Raw genomic sequence first — 26077 nt, 5'->3', positions numbered from 1 at the left:
GCTTAAATTAAACAAAGAAGAAGATGAAGAATTAAACATAATTAGAACAATAAATACCGGAGTTGTCAATTTCGGAAGAATCGTCTAGATTAAACTTGAAATCTTCACAATCGTTCTTTGCAGAAACTAATAATAAACTACTTATAAACTGCTAAGAAATAGAAGCTAAAACACTATTTTAAGAGAATGAAAATAAAACTAATGTAGTCTAAATTATTCTACATCTTAAATTGAGTCTAGTACAAGGTCTTTATATAGTAGGAGAAGTTCCGGAGTCTTCTAATTCGTATTACAAATCAATTTGTAATAGGAATTGTAATTGTAATTTGAGGAGGAATTTCAGTCCAATTCAAAGTCTGCTGCACGCGTAATTTTCTTCTTTCCCGTTCGGGAAACCATAGTTCCGTTCGTGACATGCCCAATTTTAACATGGTTCCCGAACGGGAGCCTCGTTCACGTTCGAAAAAACTTAAACCGAGAGCTTTGAGATGTTGATTCCTTCTTGAGTCCCGAACGAGACAAGGCCTTCTCGTTCGAGACTCATGCTCATTCTGCATGGTTCCCGTTCGAGAAACCTTGTTTCAAACGGGAACAACCTATTTTTCTCAATCTCGTTCGTGAATCTTCAATTTCTTCGTCCGCAAGCTACGCTTTTTACTCGTACACGCAATCCACCATAAATTTGCCCCAAATAGTCGTTTTTCACCTAATTTCCACTGAAACACTAACAAACACTATTAAACGTAAAAACGCCAAATAATGTATAAAAACAATACTACACATGATGAAAACCGAGTAAAATCGACCCTAATTATAGGAGTAAAATACTCCTATCAAACCTCCTCACACTTAACCTTTGCTTGTCCTCAAGCAAGAAATAAATCTTACTCTACAAAATATGTTAGAAATCCTTAGCATATAACTTAACAATAAATCAATCAAAGAAATCCCCGACCCTATGAATAATATGAAAAACAACCTTCTAAAACCGACAACTAAATAATGATGCAATCAAATAACAATAATAATTTTATGACATAATTCAATATAACAACGGTTACTAACTCATTAGTACAAGGTCAAATTGAATCACACTTCAAGCTTCACTATCACTTGCGGGACATGGAAAATAATCAATTTCTCACTTAGGCAAATCATAGCACAATTTAGTAAAAACTAAGCTAATGGCATCAATATTTCAACAAGTAGGGTATATAACAAAGAAAGCTCACAATTGAAAACATGAATACTCACCATAAGCTTGCTCATAGTCCCGGACTCCGCTACTTGATTCGGTAATCAACAAAAATCATATGGTCTTTTATTGGGTTGTAATGTGGCTAAGGTAAAGGGTAGGTAAAAAGGTTAAACAAAGGCTAATTATCAACTTAATACACTATTTATTACTACTATTAACTTCTAGGTTGATCTAACTCCGGTTTTGCATTTATATGAACTCATAACTTTCTTTTTTTTTTGAATTACGCTCTCCTCATTGCTTTTTGCAATCTCAGAATTTTTTTTTCTTTTGAAGCTTTTGCTTGCAAATTTTTATCTTTTTTTTTTTTTTTTTTTTTTATCTTTTTTCCAAGGCGCAATCTTAATCTTTTAAGCACAATGTAGTTCACTTTCTCTTTTCACTAATCTCGAGTTATTAATCACCTATATTTATCATAGTCATAACAAATAATATATAAAGTCGATAAGGTAAACAAAAGAGGTAAAGCATAGAACGGTAAAGGGTAAAATACGGTAAAAACAATAAAAAAGTTTAAGGCTTAAATTGGTGTAATCTAAGGGATAAAGGGTAGTCTATTTAAGTGGTCTAAAAGAAAGGGATATACCTAATTGCCATAATCATCTAATTGTTGAAAACTCAATCGTGTAACTTTAAACGGACACCGAGCAAGTTCTAGGAATAAAACATGAAATCAACACTCACAACAAGAAAATTAAGCTCAAAACTCTCAAAAGTGTGTAGTGTTATGCCATAAACTCAATTCCTACAAAAATTATGCTACTTATGCCAAAAGTTAAAAACGACTATAAAAATAAACAATCAACATGTCATGAATCCGCATCAAGTTATTCAATTATGTTTCAATGATTTGAACAAGTCTAAATTTTGAATTCACCCTTATTTCATCGGATTATGTCAACGAATTATTAAGTCATTAAGCAAGCATCGCTTATCAATTGTCGAATTAAGAAATCGCGTTCATACATTCATTGATTTGGGGAAATCTAAGATTGACAAATTAATTAAGATACACACCAAATCAACTAACACTTTCATATTTAAAAGACAAAGATTTAAAGCGATACAAGACCTTGAAATAAACTAATTTAACACCTAATACAATCTACTAAAAAGAAAATAACACCCTAATAAAAATAAACTAAAACTGAAAATAAAGATAAATCACCGAAAAATAACCCAAACGAAAAATAAATTTTTCTTCCCCCCTCCTCACACTATTTCTAGCTATGTCCCCAAAGCTAAGAAATAAGAAATAAAAATAGAAAATTGAAAAGAGTTTGGGTTTAGAAAAACAAATCTCGCTCTAGTCAAAGGCCGGTGGATCCGGTGATGGTTCCGGTGATGGATAACGCTCTCCGCCGGCGGCATTAAAATAACCCCGAAGAAAATCCTCTTGCCGATTAAGTCGAGCTCGCATTCGATCTTGCCTCCATTGTAGTTGTGCAAGACCAACATGTTGTTCACGTCGGATATCTTCAAGTAATTTTTGGTTAGTTTCCCAACCAACCCGGTTTTGCTCCCATCCGGTCCGGTTTTGCTCAACCAACTCAGAAAACCGTTGGTCAAACACGGAAACATGAGCCGCTTCTCCGGCTTGAGAAGTTCCCGCGGGTTCCTTCCCCGCTCTTCTTCCTTCTCCTCCTTCTTCTTCCCGTGCTACCGCTTCTCGTCGTGTTCGTGCCACCAATCGTACCCTTCTATTATAGGGAATAACTCTTCCCTTCTTCACAAACCCGGCAACATCCAAATGGTTGATATTAAGAGACCGTGCTAGAATGGTCTCAAAAGTTGCCAAAGTAGACGCCGTAGGCATACAATTGTATTTCTCGGCCAAAGCACGAATAATGAAACCATAGCCAATCTTGGATAATTCGGTTGGAACTTCCCTCAATCGCTTCAAAAGACGATACGCCGTGTTGACTTGGTAGGCTTCTATCTCCGGATGCAAAATAGCATTCAAAGCTAAAAGATCACTCTTGGCCACCTTCGAATATTCACTACGCCCGCCAAACGAGTGCCCAAACCACTTCAAAAACACCACAATAGCTATGTCTTTGATTTCATTAATTTTGGATCCCCTTGTCCGATAATCATCATGATCCGTCAATTCTCTCCATATCTCCACTTGATCAAAATTTTGATCCCAATCCATCAACCCCGTTCCCCTCATTCCAAACATTTCCACCAAATCTTCAACACTAAGTGTATGGCTAGTGTTGTTGATGCGGAAAGAAATAGATGTAGGAGAACCGCTAACCGGTTTGAGAGTAGAGAAGAATTCACGAGTAATTTCATCGTAAGAGTGATGACTAACCTTTGATAATGCCAATAACCCCAAAATATCCAAATAGCGCTCCACCTCATCCTTGATGCCAAGGCTTTCCATATCATCAAAATCGATTTGAAATGGAATTACCATTTCCCTTTCTTTGATACTCAAATATAAATCACCTTCCTCCTCCGTATGGATTTGGAAAGGTGCGTTATAGCGAGTAGTCAATATCGCCGAGGTGTTAACCCGAGATGAGGATGGAGCGGTTGTTTTAGTACGTCCCCTTCCCACGGCCGGTAAGGGTGGATTCGCCGCTTCTTGATTTCTCGTGCTTGAACGACGGATTGGTTGATTTTCGGCATTCTTGCTTCGCACCATGATTGCGGAATGAGAATGTTTCTAAGCAAAAATTTGGAGAATAAGAAAAGAAGAATATTAGAAGAAGAATATGTGTGAAATAAAAAGTAGAAAAATGCAAGATATTTATAGGAAAAATATAACAAATCTCAAGATTTCCCACCACTAAATTCAAACTTTCAATTTAATAACTTTAAATTGATTTAACGGTTTAGATCGAAGCCATGTAATCAATCCAAGTGAAATTTAAACACTAATGAATGGTTCGGATTTGCCAAATCATCAATCCAAGTGAAAAATTCAAATTTTTGCAAAGCACAAATCTTAAAGAAACACAAGTTTCAAAAAAAACACAAGTCTCAAAAGAAACACAAGTCCCAAGAAATCTACTACACTTTAATTCAAAATTCAAAATTCAAATTTTTCAAAAATTTTTTATGCTTCCCGAACGGGAATAATTTAATCCCGAACGGGATTAGGCTTATTCCTCGGTTTTCATTTTTGTCCCGTTCGAGACCCTTTCGAACCTAGGCAAAAATGCCTTGTGTCTCGAACGGGAATGGCCTTTCCCGAACGGGACAAAGGCAAAATTTGCCTAGTCCCGAACGAGACAGGCCATTCACGTTCGAAAAAAGTGGAATCTGAGGGCTGGGTCTCGAACGAGAAAGGTCTTTCTCGGTAGTTGTTGAAGTTGCCTTGGTTTTGTGGACCACGGTTTCCTCCTTGAAAATTTGCTCCTCCCATATTTGGGTTGGCATTGGCTTGACCCGCATTTTCCCTCCACGAAAAATTAGGATGATTCCTCCACCCCGGATTATAGGTGTTGGAATATGGGTCATTGCCTTGCCTTTGTCCATTGACATAGTTGACTTGCTCATTTGAGTTTTGATGTAGGACGGGTCAATCCATTCCCGAATGATCGTGCCCATCACAAGTCTCGCAACCCAATTGAACTACCGCAAGTTGAGCATTCCTTTGATTTGCTTGTTGTTTGTACATCTCGAGTTGTGCTAGAAGTGTCGCATTCTTCGCTTTCGCTATTTCGCGATGCAAAAGACTTTGTTAGTCATTGCGATCGATGCCAAAGAGTGGGGAACATATCTAAGAGAGATGAAATGCCGCTTACCAACATTCAAGAGGTAGAACTTTTCGATGTATGGGGAATAGATTTCATGGGTCCATTTCCTATGTCGTTTGGAAAGCAATACATATTGGTGTGCGTAGATTACGTTTCAAAATGGGTAGAGGCGGAAGCATTACCCACTAACGATGCCAAAGTAGTGTTGGATTTTCTCAAACGTTTGATGAATCGATACGGGACTCCTAGAGCAATAATAAGCGACGGTGGATCTCACTTTTGCAATAGGCAATTCGATGCCTTGATGCGGAAATATAAAGTCTATCATCGGGTCGCTACTCCGTACCATCCTCAAACAAGCGGGCAAGTTGAAGTTTCTAACCGTGAGCTAAAAAGAATTCTAGAGAAAACGGTTAATAACACATGGAAAGATTGGTCACTGAAACTAGATGATGCATTATGGGCATATCGTACGGCTTTTAAAACGCCCCTCAGAATGTCTCCATATCGTATTGTTTTTGGGAAAGCATGCCATCTTCCGGTGGAACTTGAACATAGAGCGTATTGGGCCATTAAAAAGCTCAATTTTGACCTTAAAGCGGCGGGGGAGAAACGTATGCTTCAACTCAATGAGTTGGACGAATTTCGGTTAAATGCTTATGAAAACGCCAAGCTTTACAAAGAAAAGACGAAACGATGGCACGACGCTCATATCGTTCCTAAAACTTTTTCGGAAGGCTCTTTTGTCTTGCTCTACAACTCACGCCTCAAATTATTTCCCGGGAAATTAATATCCCGTTGGAGCGGTCCTTTCAAAATTCGAACGGTGGCAAGTCATGGAGCTTTGGAATTGGAGAATTCTAGTGGTGAAATCTTCAAAGTAAATGGACAACGGTGCAAGCCGTATCTTGGACCTTTGACGGATCAAGTAGTGGAACAAATCACGTTCACCACTCCTACATAAATTCCGGGCCACGGTCTAGCTTTTGACCGAAAATAAAGCGCACTCGAGAGGCAATCTCGAGAGGTCACGTGTTTTGTTTTTTTTGTTATTATTTATTTTTTATTCTTTTTATGCTTATTTAAATTTTTATTTGTTTATTTATTTCCGTTTAATTCCGGGGTGAGTTTTTGTGTGTTTACGCAGGTATATAAAAGATTTCAGGAAGTTCTCGTTCGGAACAGAGCCTTTCTCGAACGAGAAAGCCAAAAATTGGCCTTGGTCTCGTTCGAGAAAGACCTTTCTCGTTCGAGACCCATCCCTCATATTCCACTTTTTTCGAACGTGAATGGCCTGTCTCGTTCGGGACTAGGCAAATTTTGCCTTTGTCCCGTTCGGGAAAGGCCATTCCCGTTCGAGACACAAGGCATTTTTGCCTAGGTTCGAAAGGGTCTCGAACGGGACAAAAATGAAAACCGAGGAATAAGCCTAATCCCGTTCGAGATTAAATTATTCCCGTTCGGGAAGCATCAAAAATTTTTGAAAAATTTGAATTTTGAATTTTGAATTAAAGTGTAGTAGATTTCTTGGGACTTGTGTTTCTTTTGAGACTTGTGTTTTTTTTGAAACTTGTGTTTCTTTAAGATTTGTGCTTTGCAAAAATTTGAATTTTTCACTTGGATTGATGATTTGGCAAATCCGAACCATTCATTAGTGTTTAAATTTCACTTGGATTGATTACATGGCTTCGATCTAAACCGTTAAATCAATTTAAAGTTATTAAATTGAAAGTTTGAATTTAGTGGTGGGAAATCTTGAGATTTGTTATATTTTTCCTATAAATACCTTGCATTTTTCTACTTTTTATTTCACACATATTCTTCTTCTAATATTCTTCTTTTCTTATTCTCCAAATTTTTGCTTAGAAACATTCTCATTCCGCAATCATGGTGCGAAGCAAGAATGCCGAAAATCAACCAATCCGTCGTTCAAGCACGAGAAATCAAGAAGCGGCGAATCCACCCTTACCGGCCGTGGGAAGGGGACGTACTAAAACAACTGCTCCATCCTCATCTCGGGTTAACACCTCGGCGATATTGACTACTCGCTATAACGCACCTTTCCAAATCCATACGGAGGAGGAAGGTGATTTATATTTGAGTATCAAAGAAAGGGAAATGGTAATTCCATTTCAAATCGATTTTGATGATATGGAAAGCCTTGGCATCAAGGATGAGGTGGAGCGCTATTTGGATATTTTGGGGTTATTGGCATTATCAAAGGTTAGTCATCACTCTTACGATGAAATTACTCGTGAATTCTTCTCTACTCTCAAACTGGTTAGCGGTTCTCCTACATCTATTTCTTTCCGCATCAACAACACTAGCCATACACTTAGTGTTGAAGATTTGGTGGAAATGTTTGGAATGAGGGGAACGGGGTTGATGGATTGGGATCAAAATTTTGATCAAGTGGAGATATGGAGAGAATTGACGGATCGTGATGATTATCGGACAAGGGGATCCAAAATTAATGAAATCAAAGACATAGCTATTGTGGTGTTTTTGAAGTGGTTTGGGCACTCGTTTGGCGGGCGTAGTGAATATTCGAAGGTGGCCAAGAGTGATCTTTTAGCTTTGAATGCTATTTTGCATCCGGAGATAGAAGCCTACCAAGTCAACACGGCGTATCGTCTTTTGAAGCGATTGAGGGAAGTTCCAACCGAATTATCCAAGATTGGCTATGGTTTCATTATTCGTGCTTTGGCCGAGAAATACAATTGTATGCCTACGGCGTCTACTTTGGCAACTTTTGAGACCATTCTAGCACGGTCTCTTAATATCAACCATTTGGATGTTGCCGGGTTTGTGAAGAAGGGAAGAGTTATTCCCTATAATAGAAGGGTACGATTGGTGGCACGAACACGACGAGAAGCGGTAGCACGGGAAGAAGAAGGAGGAGAAGGAAGAAGAGCGGGGAAGGAACCCGCGGGAACTTCTCAAGCCGGAGAAGCGGCTCATGTTTCCGGGTTTGACCAACGGTTTTCTGAGTTGGTTGAGCAAAACCGGACCGGATGGGAGCAAAACCGGGTTGGTTGGGAAACTAACCAAAAATTACTTGAAGATATCCGACGTGAACAACATGTTGGTCTTGCACAACTACAATGGAGGCAAGATCGAATGCGAGCTCGACTTAATCGGCAAGAGGATTTTCTTCGGGGTTATTTTAATGCCGCCGGCGGAGAGCGTTATCCATCACCGGAACCATCACCGGATCCACCGGCCTTTGACTAGAGCGAGATTTGTTTTTCTAAACCCAAACTCTTTTCAATTTTCTATTTTTATTTCTTATTTCTTAGCTTTGGAGACATAGCTAGAAATAGTGTGAGGAGGGGGGAAGAAAAATTTATTTTTCGTTTGGGTTATTTTTCGGTGATTTATCTTTATTTTCAGTTTTAGTTTATTTTTATTAGGGTGTTATTTTCTTTTTAGTAGATTGTATTAGGTGTTAAATTAGTTTATTTCAAGGTCTTGTATCGCTTTAAATCTTTGTCTTTTAAATATGAAAGTGTTAGTTGATTTGGTGTGTATCTTAATTAATTTGTCAATCTTAGATTTCCCCAAATCAATGAATGTATGAACGCGATTTCTTAATTCGACAATTGATAAGCGATGCTTGCTTAATGACTTAATAATTCGTTGACATAATCCGATGAAATAAGGGTGAATTCAAAATTTAGACTTGTTCAAATCATTGAAACATAATTGAATAACTTGATGCGGATTCATGACATGTTGATTGTTTATTTTTATAGTCGTTTTTAACTTTTGGCATAAGTAGCATAATTTTTGTAGGAATTGAGTTTATGGCATAACACTACACACTTTTGAGAGTTTTGAGCTTAATTTTCTTGTTGTGAGTGTTGATTTCATGTTTTATTCCTAGAACTTGCTCGGTGTCCGTTTAAAGTTACACGATTGAGTTTTCAACAATTAGATGATTATGGCAATTAGGTATACCCCTTTCTTTTAGACCACTTAAATAGACTACCCTTTATCCCTTAGATTACACCAATTTAAGCCTTAAACCTTTTTATTGTTTTTACCGTATTTTACCCTTTACCGTTCTATGCTTTACCTCTTTTGTTTACCTTATCGACTTTATATATTATTTGTTATGACTATGATAAATATAGGTGATTAATAACTCGAGATTAGTGAAAAGAGAAAGTGAACTACATTGTGCTTAAAAGATTAAGATTGCCCCTTGGAAAAAAGATAAAAAAAAAAAAAAGAAGAAGATAAAAATTTGCAAGCAAAAGCTTCCAAAGAAAAAAAAAATTCTGAGATTGCAAAAAGCAATGAGGAGAGCGTAATTCAAAAAAGAAAAGAAAGTTATGAGTTCATATAAATGCAAAACCGGAGTTAGATCAACCTAGAAGTTAATAGTAGTAATAAATAGTGTTTTAAGTTGATAATTAGCCTTTGTTTAACCTTTTTACCTACCCTTTACCTTAGCCACATTACAACCCAATAAAAGACCATATGATTTTTGTTGATTACCGAATCAAGTAGCGGAGTCCGGGACTATGAGCAAGCTTATGGTGAGTATTCATGTTTTCAATTGTGAGCTTTCTTTGTTATATACCCTACTTGTTGAAATATTGATGCCATTAGCTTAGTTTTTACTAAATTGTGCTATGATTTGCCTAAGTGAGAAATTGATTATTTTCCATGTCCCGCAAGTGATAGTGAAGCTTGAAGTGTGATTCAATTTGACCTTGTACTAATGAGTTAGTAACCGTTGTTATATTAAATTATGTCATAAAATTATTATTGTTATTTGATTGCATCATTATTTAGTTGTCGGTTTTAGAAGGTTGTTTTTCATATTATTCATAGGGTCGGGGATTTCTTTGATTGATTTATTGTTAAGTTATATGCTAAGGATTTCTAACATATTTTGTAGAGTAAGATTTATTTCTTGCTTGAGGACAAGCAAAGGTTAAGTGTGAGGAGGTTTGATAGGAGTATTTTACTCCTATAATTAGGGTCGATTTTACTCGGTTTTCATCATGTGTAGTATTGTTTTTATACATTATTTGGCGTTTTTACGTTTAATAGTGTTTGTTAGTGTTTCAGTGGAAATTAGGTGAAAAACGACTATTTGGGGCAAATTTATGGTGGATTGCGTGTACGAGTAAAAAGCGTAGCTTGCGGACGAAGAAATTGAAGATTCACGAACGAGATTGAGAAAAATAGGTTGTTCCCGTTCGAAACAAGGTTTCTCGAACGGGAACCATGCAGAATGAGCATGAGTCTCGAACGAGAAGGCCTTGTCTCGTTCGGGACTCAAGAAGGAATCAACATCTCAAAGCTCTCGGTTTAAGTTTTTTCGAACGTGAACGAGGCTCCCGTTCGGGAACCATGTTAAAATTGGGCATGTCACGAACGGAACTATGGTTTCCCGAACGGGAAAGAAGAAAATTACGCGTGCAGCAGACTTTGAATTGGACTGAAATTCCTCCTCAATTACAATTACAATTCCTATTACAAATTGATTTGTAATACGAATTAGAAGACTCCGGAACTTCTCCTACTATATAAAGACCTTGTACTAGACTCAATTTAAGATGTAGAATAATTTAGACTACATTAGTTTTATTTTCATTCTCTTAAAATAGTGTTTTAGCTTCTATTTCTCAGCAGTTTATAAGTAGTTTATTATTAGTTTCTGCAAATAACGATTGTGAAGATTTCAAGTTTAATCTAGACGATTCTTCCGAAATTGACAACTCCGGTATTTATTGTTCTAATTATGTTTAATTCTTCATCTTCTTCTTTGTTTAATTTAAGCTTAAGCATGTGTAACTAAATCCTTTGTTCGGGGATTGATATGAACACTTAGATTAGTTTTCGAATTGGATTAGGATTTATTAAGTGAGTAAAATTGTGTTTTAATTACTAAGATTAATGCTTGAATTAATTTGATCACTTAGTTCATGATTTTGTGTTTAATTAACTAATTGAGAGATTGTTAATTAAATAGACATAGGTAATTAAAAACTTAGAGGAAAACACCGTGAGAGCGGGTTGGAATTTAGGTAGTCGTTGAGTTTGCTTCATAATTACAATTTAGTTATTTAATTCAGTTTTAATATTGTGAGAGCAAGTTAATAATTGATTAGCTAATTAGGTTGTGATTTTATTTGAATCTTTGAGGCTTGAGAGAGCAGGATTCGGTGCATTAGAATAGCTCGATTCATAATAAAATCACTAGATAAATTTTGATCCATTCTTCTACTAGTTTATTTGGAATTATCAATCCTTGAGCTTTTTACCATTATTGTTTAAACTTCAATTTATTTGTTTGATTTCAGATTTTTAGTCTAATTATTTGAGTTAATTCATTAGTTTACACAAATCCATTTATTTTCCTACTAGCCAATTAAAGAATATTAGAAATTAGTTGTTTAGTTCATTGTTCCTTGTGGGATCGATACTTGGTCTTCCAAGTTATATTACTTGCGCGATATCGTACACTTGTTGGCAAATAATCGCAAGTGTAATTTTCTGTAGAAGTCTAGCAATGAGAAAATTTGAGCATCAAGAGCCAAATTTTCATGTTTTTAAGACAGTTTTTTTGCTTAGTTAAGGAATGTAATTTGGTTGAAGCTGTCCATGTAATAAAATTAACACGGATGGTTCTTCTTTGGGTGCACTAGGTCCTTCGGGGGCAGGCGGGATTTTAAAAAACGCAAGGGGTTTTAGCTGTGGCTGTTTTGCTTTTCATTTCTTGCTGAGACTTAAAACAATGATAAGTTGATTGAACAATGGACACAATTGGTGGCATCAATTTCCAGATTTAAAGGATTTTTAGCTTTGAATAGTTTGGAGTACTCGTGTGAGGCTAGTCTCTTCTAAGGTTTTTTTGTGCTGATGTATTTTTTGCTTTGATTTTTTACGCTTTTTGGTTATTTTCAATTTTGTACTTGAACTTTTTTTTTTGAATTTTTATAATGGTTGCAAGAAAAAGGATGTCAATGCTAAGAGGGTGACACCTAATTGAGATGTTCGGATGCGTTTCCTGATTACTCGACTCCAATTTTAAATAAAAAAAAATCTATTTATTATTTTAAATACACTCTTTGATAAATAATAATTTTTTAATAATAAACATTTTTAGTTTACGTCAGGCATATTATCTAAATTTTATAGGACAAAAAAAGTGGCTACTTTTTCTGTGTGTATTGGACGGAGGGCGTATATTTTGAGAAATTATTAAAGAGATAATTGAGGGTCTCAAAAATTGCCAACAGGAATATAGTTGCAGAATAATAAAAACTTTAAAACCTTTTAAATGTACCAGAAATGGCCAGCCAAACGCACCTTCTCCGGCTTTCGACCACTCTGCTCCGCCAACGCCAACCAGGGCTCCCCCACTGCTGGTCACCCCACTGCCTAAATCAAAAAATAAAACAACAGGCTTATCTCCGTTAGTACCAGAACTAGTCATTTAGTAAATTCAGAAGCAGCAATGTCCATCATCAAGAAGTTAAAGCACCAGAACTAGTCAGACACAAAACCAGCAGGCTCAAAGCATCTACGAAAACAGGGTAAAAAACATCGACTAGGCTTACTTACATGCTCTTTACAATGAACCTCCAACATGGCAAATAAAACACAAAAATATCGGATAAGTATATAAAACCGATAACAGACTTCATAGCTAGTACGTGAATTTCAGGTATCTTAAGACTTTCATCAATGCAACTCAATAATAATCTCAAGCTGAGATGCCTTGAGAATGTTCTCCAAACCGGTGCCTATAAAAAATGTATAATGCAAGGCAAAATTCAGATAAATACCCGTTTATATGAAAGAAATGCAAATGACAATTAGATGTCTCTACAACCACAACAATTGAACAAAAAACTTCAATCTGAAACGATAACTTGAACAGGCACAACATAATGCATATCATGCTAAATTAACTTTGCTTCAATACCAAAACAAAATGAGAAAAAAAATATGAGATTTTTGAGTAGCTCCACCTCATTCGACCGCTGTTGTTTGTTCTGTTTCAAGTCTGGAGCGCCCACATATTCCAGGCCGCCAAGCCACTGTGACGACCAGCATACATATCTAGGACCATTTCCGCCCCTTGAAGCTTCTCGAGTTTCAAACGCTGCTAGCTGATGGCTGAGCTCTCTATCCCTCAGCCAGGATGCCCTCAACTCCGCTTCTTCAAGTCCATGTTTAAGTGCAGACAACTATATGCAAATGGCCAAGGATATTAGGCATAGAAACCGTAATTACAGAAAACAAATCAACTATTCAAACATGTTGGAACCAACGAATTTCGCATCGTGTATTCCAGATGCAACATAGAAATCCCACCATGTCTTATTGTATGAGTAGTTCAAAAAATCACAGAACACACTTAATTGAAGCTTTTAAACACAGGGATTTGCAAATTGTGCAAGCATTAGAACTATCAAAGGTAAGAATTTCCAATTTTATAATTTATGAATCGTTCCCCAATAAACAAAGAAGAAAAAACAACTGAATCACAACAATTTATCAAATAGGAGGTACATTATCAGCAATCAGAATGAAACTCCCAAGCATATATGTATCAGCAATCAGAAAATCATATACAACAAACTTTTCAGTTATAATTTAAACCAAAAACCCAGAAATCGAAACAAACCTTGTAATTCTCCACTGCTTCTGCTTTTCTTGGCAAATCAAATAGAAATCCAAACCCACATCAAGAACCAGCAAAATTGAAAAAAGACAAAGCTACCCATATCAAAGAACCCGTAAATTTGTAATGAAAAAAAGGGACTGACCTCATTTTATAGCCATAATGAGCTGACTCTTTTGCCAACGGTCGAATTTCGTTTCATTATCTACCTTCAGATCTAATTCTAATCCAACGCTTTACGTTCAACCAAAAGTAGCCGTTGGGGCATCGTGAAAAAGTTACCGTTAACGCTAAAACGCTTCCTTTTGCTAACACGTGCTCAATGATAATTTATGTTATTTTTTAGCCGGAAAACACCTTGATTAAACCCATCTAATTTTCTATTTTTCTTCTCATCATATAGAAATATTTTTTTTTTTGCCGTTTACAAAAAAATTAATCGCAAACTTTAACAGAACTATACCCTATGCATTTAAGGGACCGTTTGATTCGTCCAAAAAGGAGAACTGTAAACTAGCGTTAGTCTCGTACGTTATACGTGTTTATTTTATTTTATTGATTACTGTTATTTTTTTAATAAAACTATGATTGAAAGATTTTATTTAATAGTTAGAGAGTTTCTTATTTATGAAATAATTTATTTGAGTTTCTTGTTTTAGTTTATTTTAAGAAGTCTTTTTTGTGAATATTACTTTAGGTAGTTATGCGATATTTGCACAAATTAGTTTTGTTTTTAATAAATTTATAGCCGTTTTTAATTTATTTTTAATAGATAACATATTATGAATATTTATTTGGGTTAATTCCAATAAAATACCAAAAGTTTGCGGATTTTATCAGTTATAACCAAACCTTTCAAAATTGTCTAGTTTAGTTCATTTTGGGATATTTAGAACCTTTTCTAGCCATTTACAAAAAAAATTCGAAAAATTTATCATTCGTAAATGGGCTAAACTAGCCGATTTGGATTGATATTGGATATTTGAAATATTTTCTAGCGACATTAATCAAAATCGGCTAGTTTAGCCTGTTCACGAATGACAATTTTTTTTTTGATTTTTTTCGCAAAAAGCTATAAAATGTTCTAAATATCCCAAAATGGGCTAAAGTAGACAATTTTAAAAGGTTTGGTTATATTGACTAAACTCATAAACGTTTGGTATTTTATTGAGATTAACCCTATTTATTTTTAGGCTTAATTCCTTAAAAAAATCCCACCTTGCATTTTTTTTCGTTTATACCCTGATCTTGTAAAAACACCATTTGTACCCAATTTTGAGTTTTTATGTTTCATCTCTACCCAAAAGCATTAAATTGTACTCTTTTCATTTGAAAAATATTTCCGACAAAAAAATTAAAAATAATAATTTTTTTTTAATTTTTTATTATTTTATTAAATTAAAAAATTTAATTAATTATTTGGATGTATTTGATTATATTTTAAGTTTAAGGATTTATTTGTATTTTTAAAAATAGAAAAAAATATGTTTTAAACTCTTTTCTAAATGAAAAAAATTATAATTTAATACTTTTGAGTAGGGATGAAACATAAAAATCTAAAATTGGGTACAAATGGTGTTTTTAAAAGGTCAGGGTATAAACGAAGAAAAAGTATAAGGTGAGAGTTTTTTAAGGAATTAAACCTTATTTTTATTACAGTTGTTGTATTTTAATTAGCATTTAACATTCTTGCCGTTTAAAATTTAAATTTTAGAATCTGTAACTCAAAATCAACCCAAATATTAACTCTAGTTATTACTATTTATCTATCAAACTAAAATACCAACCCACCTTAATTCTTATATTTTTACAGTATTCAAATTATAAGTGTATTATTAAGTTTTATAATTAATTTTTAAAAAATAAATTTTAGTTAGATGTAGTATTAGTTTCTATGAGGTCATTTAAAAATAAAACATGGATTTAACATTTAAATTTTTTTGTATCAATAATAAAAAAAAAATTGTAACAAAATCGATCAAACCTTAATAAACTAATATCTTGGCACTATTTAATTTATATTTTATGACCTTTTTCATTTATACTGGATTACTAAATACCGCCCCTTTTTACTACGCACCGCCCCTGCACTTTACCCTTTTGCCCTTTTCCCTATTTCTATACAAAACTAAAACCTCTCAATCCATTCAAACTAAAACCATATTCTACGTGACTGTCCTCCTTCAAGGGGTTGTTTCCGGCACCGCCAAAAATCTTCTAAATGAACTTGTACAACGTAAATAATTATGTTTAAAAATTTATAAAATTTAACACATTTTTTTTAATAAATATATTGCCGGCAGCGATATTGTTCGCCACCGCCGACAGAAGGGGGACGTCCCGGAGAGACATCCCTCCTCAGAGGGAAATCCCTCCACAAGGAGGGACTTCCCATCTGGGAAGTCCCTCCACAAGAGGGACTTTTGGACGTCCCTTCTTGTGGAGGGATGTCCCTCCGAGACGTCCCCTCTTCTGAGCCGATGCCATCTGAGGATGTCGGCTCAGAATCCATAAAATACAAATAAAAGACCGTTTTTTTATCTCGAAAAAACCGGAAAAACTTGTTTCCGAACGTCGATAATCGTTACCCGACGAATTGTAATCGTTGTCCGTCATTTTATCAACTTTTTACGTATTTGTTCGAATGAGTTGAGAGAATTTTTTTGTTTTGGTTTTGCTAGAAGAGCGAAAATGTCTTTTGTAGGGGCGATGTTAAGTAAAAAGGAGCGGCGAACAGTAAAACTCTATACATATGATATAATGTTTGCATTCATTATAATTTAATAATAAATAACTTAATAAAAAATTATTAGTTCAAAATTATTATTTTTTTATTAATTTAATATTTATTTCAAACTGGCATCATTAATATGCTACTTAAATAGTAAAAAAATCAATTTTATGTAATATTACAAATTGAAAAGTCATAAGAGTTTTAATTTTGTAAATGTAAATTAAGGTTAGAAATCAATCAATTAAATAATTTTTATTTTCAAGATAGATAAATTTATTAAAAAGATTAAAGTATAAAATGAAAGTTATAAACAACCAACATATGAACTTTCAAAACTCTAATATATCAAATAAAGATGCATATGGAACTATGAAGTACAAGCAAAAGATTAATTAAAAGGGAATAAATTAAGCCGATATTCTGTCAATATTGCTAACATGACATTCTTCACCGAGAGTATGGAGTCTTAATTTATTACATTTGTTCGATTATGTCTTGAAAACCGCTTACTCCTTAAACTTTTTGTGCATCTTCAAAATAAATAGACAAAGATAAATCTCATAAAGCATGAGTAAGCATCAGCATATTGTGAGCGGAGCGGCCGCTCCGCTCGCTCAAGGCTTATGGCTGACTTCTCGATCTGGAAATAGCTTAAAAAATGGAGTCGCCACCTAGTTCAACTAGGAAATGTCGGTTAACCGAATAAATAACCTTACTCGCTTCCAGTAAAACTATCGTGCATCAGACCAAAGATTAGGATTTGTGGACCTCACCGAGACTCTTGTGCTTGACTTATCTGTTACCGGTTTTATTTACTGGACATATTCATTTTATCTTACCTCAATAATATATGCAGTTCACAGGATATGAAAGCTGCAAATAAATATGTATGAAAGCAGTAAACACGTTTGACGCGCATATGACTCTATCTGAACTGGCATTTGAGGCAAGTAGCAGGTATCCTAAACATACATCTAACCTTAGAGGTTTCTAACAAATAGTCATAAGTCTGGCTGGTCTGGATTGATTACATGCACAAAGCCTAAACCGGATGTATAAGTGTGATTGGGTGATTTTATTAGGTGAACTTGAAAAACATATACAACTGTTACTCTGTTTTCGTGGTAGTCCTACAATGTCTAAATGTTGGGCTGGAATTGCATTAATGGGCCAATTTTAGGTGATTAGTCTTTTAACCGGTTATTATCTGATTTGGAATGATTTTGGAAAGCGGTAAATAGTGGGATATACATACAAGGTTAGGAATACTTTTTAACCTCGTTGACTTTGAGTGCCTGGCACTCGCGCGGGTTTTGACCATCAGTCTGGTCAGAATAGGCTCTCGGTCATATCACGGGAGTTGTGCGTCTCATCGATCCGGTTCTACTGGTTTAATCTGGACTTAATTCCGAGTTCGGGTTAGCCCGGAATCGGCTCTGGAAGTTGCTGGTTTGCTGGGCCTCAGCCTCGTGAGCCCGGTTTATACACTATGTTACATATTTGGACTTTTGGGTCCGTTGTACATCGGGTCTGACCCGTTATATTATAGAATATTAAAGTAAATTTAATTAGCTATGTCTGGATTCAAACTGGACCTGATTTAGAGTCCGGATGAGCCCGGAAACGCGTTTTGAAGTTTGGATCAAAGTTTGGAAGATCTGGAAAGCGATTTTGGAAAGTTGGCGATGAAGAACATGGCGTCAACTTAAGCTGTCGACACCGTCATGTTATTGTGGCGGCGCAGCCACTTTATTGCGGCGGCGGCGGCGGCGGTTCGTCGGCATGTTCAGAGGTCGTTTTGTTTCACTTCGTTCTTACTCGTTTTGAGTCCGTTTCTCATGCAAAAGCAGTCAAAAGCGCATAAAATTGAACAAGGAATCCAAATATAGCATTTACGGAGTGTTTAAAGATTATTCAAACAAAAAAAAATTATGGGCAGCAACTCGAAAATAAGTTTTTTTTCATGGCTAAAAACACCTAAAAACATGCATTCTAAAGCATCTAATCGATTGTTTTTTGGGTTTGAATAAAACCAGCTAATTATAGTGATTAACATTCTTTTTCATCGAATTCATGACAATTTATTGAAAGCATCGAATTATCTAATATGGCAATTTTATAGCTAAAGTTAACAATTACGCTAACATGCTCCTTAGCTCATACAATCATAGCAATTATGATATTTATGGCATACAATCTATTGGCAAAATCAAAGGAATAAATATAGAGGGTCCTCAGAATTACCGGTTTGAGTCCTTGACTCGTTTACTAGCGAAGTGGATGCGGAATCCAGCTTCGAAACCGTGCGGATGTTGCATTCTTGGAGAATTAACATGTATCAATGTTTTTAGGACTGGATTGAATCGAATCTTTATGTGTGTGTGCTACAGTATTCGGCTATACTAGGTTTTTTTAGGGGGTGGTCGAATGTTTTAGGTCTTTTTCTAGGATTTGTGTGCTCCTTTAGCCAGACTGGCTTAAGGTTATATGGTCTAATTAGGTCTAGGGTTATGTGTATTTACAGGTCCGTCCTAGTTTGAGTTTGGTTAGGGGTTGAAGAAGTGTTATGTGATAAGTATAGATGTATTTAGGATCAGGTTTTAATTAATTAATTAATTAGGATTTTAATTATAATTTTTGAATTTTGACTTACTAGCTAAGTAAAAAGGTGCTAAACGTCTATTTTGGTGTCTAAAAGTGTTAAAAAGACTACTAAAGTCCATAGGTTTGGTTATGGTCAATTCCAATCCGTAAAACTTGCAAATTCGCCCATAAACTTATAAGACATTGCAATTAGTCCGATTTCTGGACTTAGATTACAATCTTTTTGGATTTTTATGGGCTATCTACGCCTAATTGTGCTTTAATCCTCCAAGTTTGCAGCTGTGCACAAGTTACTCATGTTTAGATTCCAGCAAGCAAATCGAAATCTCGTCACCCTGACAGATTTCTCTGACAATCATCATTTTTTACCTGTCCGAAAAGTAGGTGTCCACACATATACTTAAACAATATACAAACTACATAATTTCTAAGGTCCAACCTTAAAATTTAGAAGAAACCACTAGAAAAAATTAGAAAGTGGTTTTTCAACCCCCTAATAGCCACCTTCAATTTTTTTCTAAACCTCTAAAAATATACTAGGGAAAATCACAAAAAATATTACTATTTAAATAAGAAATACAATAATAAACACCAACATAATAATTTACATTGATACCAAAAAAGATAAAAGTTTACATATTATAACCAAATGACTAAATAGGAGATACATGGCATATTCAAAGGGGAAAAATGGTCAAAAACGTGTCTGACACGCGCGTCAGTCGCGCATCAGCGCGTGTCAGCATATCAAAATATTTAAACATGTATCATCTATATATCCGTTATATATTGTAAATGTATCATTAACTTATTTTCTCATATTTCTAAAGCATGTTCGAAGAATGCTGTAAAATTGAGAAAAACATATGGTTCTTTTATAAGTTTAGAATTGTTTTTGTAATGAAATTTTAAGTTATCCGGCCACAGTGACCTCCTGTTATAATAGAACCATAACTTAATGGCCTTTTTATGTAATTCCGAACAAACTAAGTGACTGCGGAGTTTAATATCCATGTTATGCCATAAAATTCATAGTTTTTGCATGGCAAAACTAATGCTAAGCCCCCTCTACTATACTGTTTTTATTCGATAAGCCCCAACTCTAAAGTTGCTCACGTCTAGGTCCCTTTATTTTTAAATATCGCATTTAGACACTCTTAAACTGACGGAAAATGGCATGTGATTCACACTTGCGTTATGTGAGAGTGTAAATAAAAAGTCAGTCTAATATTTTTACTTTTAGTCCCTAAAAAAATGTATAAAATATATATAAATTAAAGAACCTATAAGGGTAATTGATTCTGTGGGTCACCGTACTTTCTCAATCACAAAAAGGTCACTGAACTAAAAAATGCTACAAAGTGCTCCTCAAATTTTCATTTTTGTATCACATGTAGGGGTGTGCAGAAACCGAATTGTCCGAATTAACCGAATCGAACCGAACCGAAATTCCAGGTTTGATTCGGTAATTTCGACAAAACGGTGCAGTTTGGTGTGAGATAATGAGGTTATTAGATATTTGATATTCAATTCGGTTTAGGGCATCGGTTAACCGATTTAACCGAAAAAACCGATATGCAGAAACGACGTCGTTTTGCCAGAAACCTCACACATGCGAGGGAACCTTCCAGACCTTGTGCATGTGCGAAGGGTTTGTGTTTAACAAACACAAAACGCTGAGTTTTGGTGTTTGTATATATTCCACATTTAAAACACAAACCCTAGCACCTCTCAGATTTTCATCGATTCAACTACTTCATTTTCTAATTCTCTGAGAGTTTCTCTCAACTCTGAAACTGAAACCCCTAAAAATTGAAACCCTAAGTCATCTCTGTGCCTCTCTCGCTCCTCTGTTCCCCGCATAATCAATGGTTCCTCTCTGATTACATGCTTAACTTAAACTAAATCCATGGCTGCTTGCTTCTGTTCTTCGGTTCTCACTCTCTCAGTGTGTTTTGTATGAACAAAAACAACATCCTTTCAAGTTTCAAAGTTTCAAACTTTATTAACAATCTGTTAATAACGAAGAAAACAATAGTTAAAGAACATATGATATGGTGAGTGTTCTACGGTTTTTAAATTGATTTTTGATTACTCATCATTTCTTCTCAGATCTTTATCACTGATATCTATTCTTGTTCACTTGTTTGTGTTTGTTTTTTTGAAAATGGATGGACTGGATCATTTCACAGAAGTTTCACTGTCAATCACAAACTTAAAAGGTAGATCTGTTCTTGATACACATTTTTATTTTATTTTGATTTTTATTTTGTAATTTCTGCCGTTTACTAATTGTTTGTTTTCTTTGTTTTGTCGAGAACTGAAGTGGTGGAAGCCTGCGATCTCTGAGCTCTCTTTGTTTGACAGTTTGAGACATCTTGATTCTTGTGGTGGTGGAAGCTTGAGTCCCATTTCACTTTCTGATGGAACCCGATTCAATTGTAAGTTAAAAATGCCCTTTTGGTTTATTTGATTTCTGTTTTGTTTAATTAGTTTTGTTTAAGTAGTTTTTAAAGTTTGAACTGACCTAGTGTTCTTATTTTTTATTCCAGATGCTAACAGCTGAGCAAATTGGGACTGGGGGCAATGTTGCTTCCAGTCCTTGTGCACCTGTTAATACTACTGATGCTGTTATTGAGGGCTCAACACAGCCTCAACCTCAACCTGAGGCAGCCGGGAATAATCCAAAAAAGAGGAAGCCAATGTCCAAAAGGTCTGCTGTCTGGGACCATTATGAACGCATAAACGATGAAATGGGCAGAGTGGTTAGTGCTAAATGCTTATATTGTGCGAAAGAGTATCAATGTCATAGTAAACTGAATGGGACCTCAACTCTTAGAGCCCATATGCTTGCTTGTCTAAAGAATCCTCACAGTAAGCACACAAGGCAGACTCTCTTAACTGTTAATAATATTGAACCTGCTGGTGATGGGGATAGATTTAATTTAGGGGCATGGAAGTTTAGTCAAGAAGCTGTTAGGGAGTCATTAGCTTACATGATAATTGTAGATGAGTTGCCCTTACGGTTTGTAGATGGAATGGGGTTTAAGAAACTGATGAGTACTGCATGTCCTAGGTTTAGAATTCCTTCTAGGTGGACTGTGTCTAGAGATTGCATTGATATGTTTGCAAATGAAAAGTCAAAACTTAAGTCTGTTTTGAAAGAACACAGTCAGAGGGTTAGCATCACTACTGATACATGGACTAGCATTCAAAGAATAAATTATATGTGTGTCACCTGCTACTGGATTGATGATTTGTGTCAGCTGCCAGCTTCTCATCCTTCTGCTGCTTTCATGCTCAACTGTCAACTGAACTCAGTCATTTCCTATTCCTGATGTGAATTATGCAGTGAAAAGAAGGATCATTATTTGAATGCTTGCTGAGTTTCTGTTCTGAATATTTGGTTGTAACTTGCAAATTGCAAGATTATATTTTTTGATAATTTGAGATGTAATTTTTTTGCATATATTATACTTGTAAATTTGTAAAGAAGGGAATTAAACTATGGGAAATAGTACTTAGTGATTATATTTTGTATTTAGGGCATGTCATTTGAATGCCTTTCATTGTATTTTGATAAATATTTTAAATTGCAAAAGGCCCATATGGAGGCCCATGTGGAAGCCCAAACCGATATACCGAATTGAACCGAACCGAAACCGACCGACAAATATCGGTTAAAAATATTTCGGTTATCGTTTAAAAAATGTGCAATTTGGTTTGTTTCACTCCTGTAATTCGGTATCATCGGTTTCTTAATATTCAAAACCGAACCGAACCGAACCGACCGATGCACAGTCCTAATCACATGGATGTCACCGGCCCCTTTCCGTCCTATTTTTTCCTACGATATCGCTCAAGTAATATAACTTGGAAGACCAAGTATCGATCCCACAAGGAACAATGAATTAAACAACTAATTTCTAATATTCTTTAATTGGCTAGTAGAAAAATAAATGGATTTGTGTAAACTAAATAAAATCTAACTTAAATTAACTCAAGTAATTAAACTAAAAATCTGAAATTAAACAAATAAATTGAGGTTTAAACAATAATGGCAAAAAGCTCAAGGATTGATAATTCCAAATAAACTAGTAAAAGAATGGATTAAAACTTATTTAGTGATTTTATTGTGAATCGAGCTATTCTAATGCACCGAATCTCGCTCTCTCAAGCCTCAAAGATTCAAATAAATCACAACCTAATTAACTAATCAATTATTAACTTGCTCTCACAATATTAAAATTGAATTAAAGAACTAAATTGTAATTATGAAGCAAATTCAACGACTACCTAAATTCCAACCCGCTCTCACGGCGTTTTCTTCTAAGTTTTTAATTACCTATGTCTATTTAATTAACAATCTCTTAATTAGTTAATTAAACACAAAATCATGAACTAAGCGATCAAATTAATTCAAGCATCAATCTTCGTAATTAAAACACAATTTTACTCACTTAATAAATCCTAATCCAATTCAAAAACTAATCTAAGTGTTCATATCAATCCCCGAACAAAGGATTTAGTTACTCATGCTTAAACTTAAATTAAACAAAGAAGAAGATGAAGAATTAAACATAATTAGAACAATAGATACCGGAGTTGTCAATTTCGGAAGAATCGTCTAGATTAAACTTGAAATTTTCACAATCGTTCTTTGCAGAAACTAATAATAAACTACTTATAAACTGCTGGGAAACAGAAGCTAAAACGCTATTTTAAGAGAACGAAAATATAACTAATGTATTCTAATTATTAAAACTAGTCTATTACAAGGTCTTTATATAGTGGAGGAAGCTCTAGAATCTTCTAAGTCGATTTACGAATCGATTTTGAAATAGGAGTTTCGGTTGGAGTCGGAAAAGAAGATTAAGTCCAAGTGCAATTCTGATTAGGCAAACTTCAGCTCTTTCTCGTTCGTACCTCTGATTCTCGTTCAGGAATTAAGCCAAAATCTCAAGGTTTCGAACGAACCCTCCCTATTTTCTCTTGATTCTCGTTCGAGAATGGCTTTCTCGTTCGAGACTCATCCTTTTTCTTCATGGTTCCCGTTCGAGAATTATGTTTTTCGAACGGAAACATCCTTTTACTGCACAAGGTTCGTTCGAAAATAATAAGATTCCGTTTGAACCTTTCTTTATGATGTTAATTTCTTCGTCCGCAAGCTACGCTTTTACTCCAACGCTCAATTCATCATTAATTAGCTCCAAATACTCGATTTTCACCTAATTTTCACTGAAACACTAACAAACACTATCAAACATAAAAATGCCAAATAATGTATAAAATAAATACTAAATGTGATAAAAACCGAATAAAGTTCTCCTATCAGTGGACATCAGATCTGTTGAACCCCCTCTCTCTTCTCCACCTCGCTGCCACCTATTGGACCACATTACTTGAAAACTACTCAATTCATCCCTAAACTTTGTAGATAATATTTAAAATAAAAATTCTTAATTTTATTTATATTTTTATCATCTTCTACCCTACATTTTCATCTCCTTCCACCTCCACCAGCCCCCACCACACCTACCCACCAAACCCTCCCCTCTTTGCTGAGTTTCTTCGCCTGGGTGTGAACCCAAACGAAAATTCATCGTCTGGGTTCACATCCAGACGAGTTTCTTCGTCTGGGTGTGAACCCATACAAAGATCTTCGTCTGGGTTCACACCCAGACGAAGAAAATTTCTTCGTCTGGGTTCACACCGAGACGAAAGGCGACGGCGGGTGGTTGTGAGGCAGTGGTGGGGGTGGTTGGAGATGGGTAGGAGATGGTGGAATTGTAAAAAAGAAAATTATTTTTTGTTATAAAATTTATGTGGAAAATTGAAGGGTATAAATTGATTTTTTCAAGGTGATGTGGCTTGGTTTAAATAAATTCCGGCTGCCACATTGGATTAATTTGACCGGAATTCATTAAGTGACCTCCTTGTGATTCAAAAATGAAAGTTCAAAGAGCACTTTATAGCGTTTTTTAGTTCATTGACCTTTTTGTTAGATTGGGTAAGTTTGGTGACCCCATAATCAATTACCCGGCCTATAAAGAAGTTTTTCCTTGTTTTTTCTAAAATTGAATTTCACATAAAACATTGAGTTTTATTCGTCTTCTCCACTTCATCTTTTTCCCCAAAAACTACAATTTCCTTTAAATCCCCATAAAATTCAGTTCATATAAAACCTTTTATTTTTCTCTTTTTATTCTATGCCCACCCAATTCATCAAATTCCCGTGAAACCCATAATCCAACCCATCTTCTCTCTCACTCTAAATTTTTTTTCTTGTTTTCGTCTACATATAAACCTTCAATCTTTTAACATTGTGCTATATGGGTTTGATGGCAACTTAGAATTATTTTAGGTTTTCTTCATACTTTCTTTAACTAGGTTTTGTGGTTTCGTTCTTGAGCTATGTAATATGGAGCACTATTGCCATATTACATTTTAGTGGATCTCAATATGAAAATTTACTGGTAACTTTTAGACTATAAAATCTGTTAAAATATGGCTTTTTGAGTATTTTTATCAAATTTAATTGCTTAAAGATGTGGGTTGTTGCAGAGAGAGCTAGAAAAGTTGGTGAGCTTGGCGTTCATGGGTTTAATTTTGGCAGTCTCTGAAAATAACATAGTGACATGCCAAATAAAGAAGATGATGGCAAAATGACATGTTTACTATCATATATATTTTGTTTTACACTTTTTTATCAAGTTGTATTTTCGTAATGAAAAAAGTCCTCAAAATTGATGCCATGTAGATCTTAATATATGAAAAGCAATGCCACGTCAATATTTTCTGTTAAATAACGGAGAGTGAATTTCACTTGCCACTTTTCCGTCAGTTTGAGGGTGTATAAATGCGATTTTTGAAAGTAAAGGGACCCAGACGTGAGCAATTTTGGAGTAGGGGCTTATCGAATAAAAATGATATAGTAGAGGGGCCTTAGCATGGGTTTTGCCTTTTGCATTAATAAACTTTCTATATAAGTAGAAATATATATATTTTTTTTAAATATTTCAATTTTCCGTTCCCCATACCCGTATCAGTGAATCACATATTACAATTCTTTCGAACCGAAAACTAAAATTTGAATTTATTATGAAGTGTAACAGCATGCA

At 35.0% G+C, this 26077-nt stretch overlaps 2 protein-coding genes across 5 annotated transcripts; one reads left to right on the top strand and one right to left on the bottom strand.

The window, feature by feature from the left end:
* Positions 1 to 230: 230 nt before the first annotated feature.
* LOC126656273 (uncharacterized) lies at positions 231 to 13751 on the bottom strand. 4 transcript variants are annotated; one of them, XM_056103656.1, is made up of 5 exons: positions 13622 to 13751; positions 12963 to 13181; positions 12645 to 12734; positions 12298 to 12365; positions 231 to 3932 (listed from the first exon to the last, which is right to left on the bottom strand). In XM_056103656.1, exon 5 carries the CDS (start codon positions 3909 to 3911, stop codon positions 2565 to 2567), a length of 1347 nt encoding a protein of 448 aa, XP_055959631.1. In that variant the 5' UTR covers positions 3912 to 3932; positions 12298 to 12365; positions 12645 to 12734; positions 12963 to 13181; positions 13622 to 13751; the 3' UTR covers positions 231 to 2564. The 4 variants fall into 4 exon arrangements, with proteins under 4 accessions (XP_055959631.1, XP_050206749.1, XP_050206750.1 ...); XM_050350792.2 differs by lacking the exon at positions 12645 to 12734 and having other exon boundaries at positions 12298 to 12369; XM_050350793.2 differs by lacking the exon at positions 12645 to 12734.
* LOC130014814 (uncharacterized) lies at positions 5006 to 6123 on the top strand. The gene is made up of 3 exons (XM_056103753.1): positions 5006 to 5066; positions 5289 to 5834; positions 6116 to 6123. The coding sequence occupies exons 1-3, from the start codon at positions 5006 to 5008 to the stop codon at positions 6121 to 6123; spliced, it is 615 nt and encodes a 204-aa protein (XP_055959728.1).
* Positions 13752 to 26077: the final 12326 nt, after the last annotated feature.

Source organism: Mercurialis annua, linkage group LG7 (genome assembly GCF_937616625.2).
Source record: "Mercurialis annua linkage group LG7, ddMerAnnu1.2, whole genome shotgun sequence".
NCBI classification, from domain to species: Eukaryota; Viridiplantae; Streptophyta; class Magnoliopsida; order Malpighiales; family Euphorbiaceae; genus Mercurialis; species Mercurialis annua.
This window is presented reverse-complemented; position numbering and strand designations above follow the sequence as displayed.

Coding starts and splice junctions, on each gene's coding strand:
- LOC126656273 (XM_056103656.1), bottom strand. CDS start 3,911: ATGGTGCGAAGCAAGAATGCCGAAAATCAACCAATCCGTCGTTCAAGC.
- LOC130014814 (XM_056103753.1), top strand. CDS start 5,006: ATGCCGCTTACCAACATTCAAGAGGTAGAACTTTTCGATGTATGGGGA. Junction 5,067..5,288: donor ATGGGGAATAGATTTCATGG/GTCCATTTCCTA, acceptor GGAAATATAAAG/TCTATCATCGGGTCGCTACT.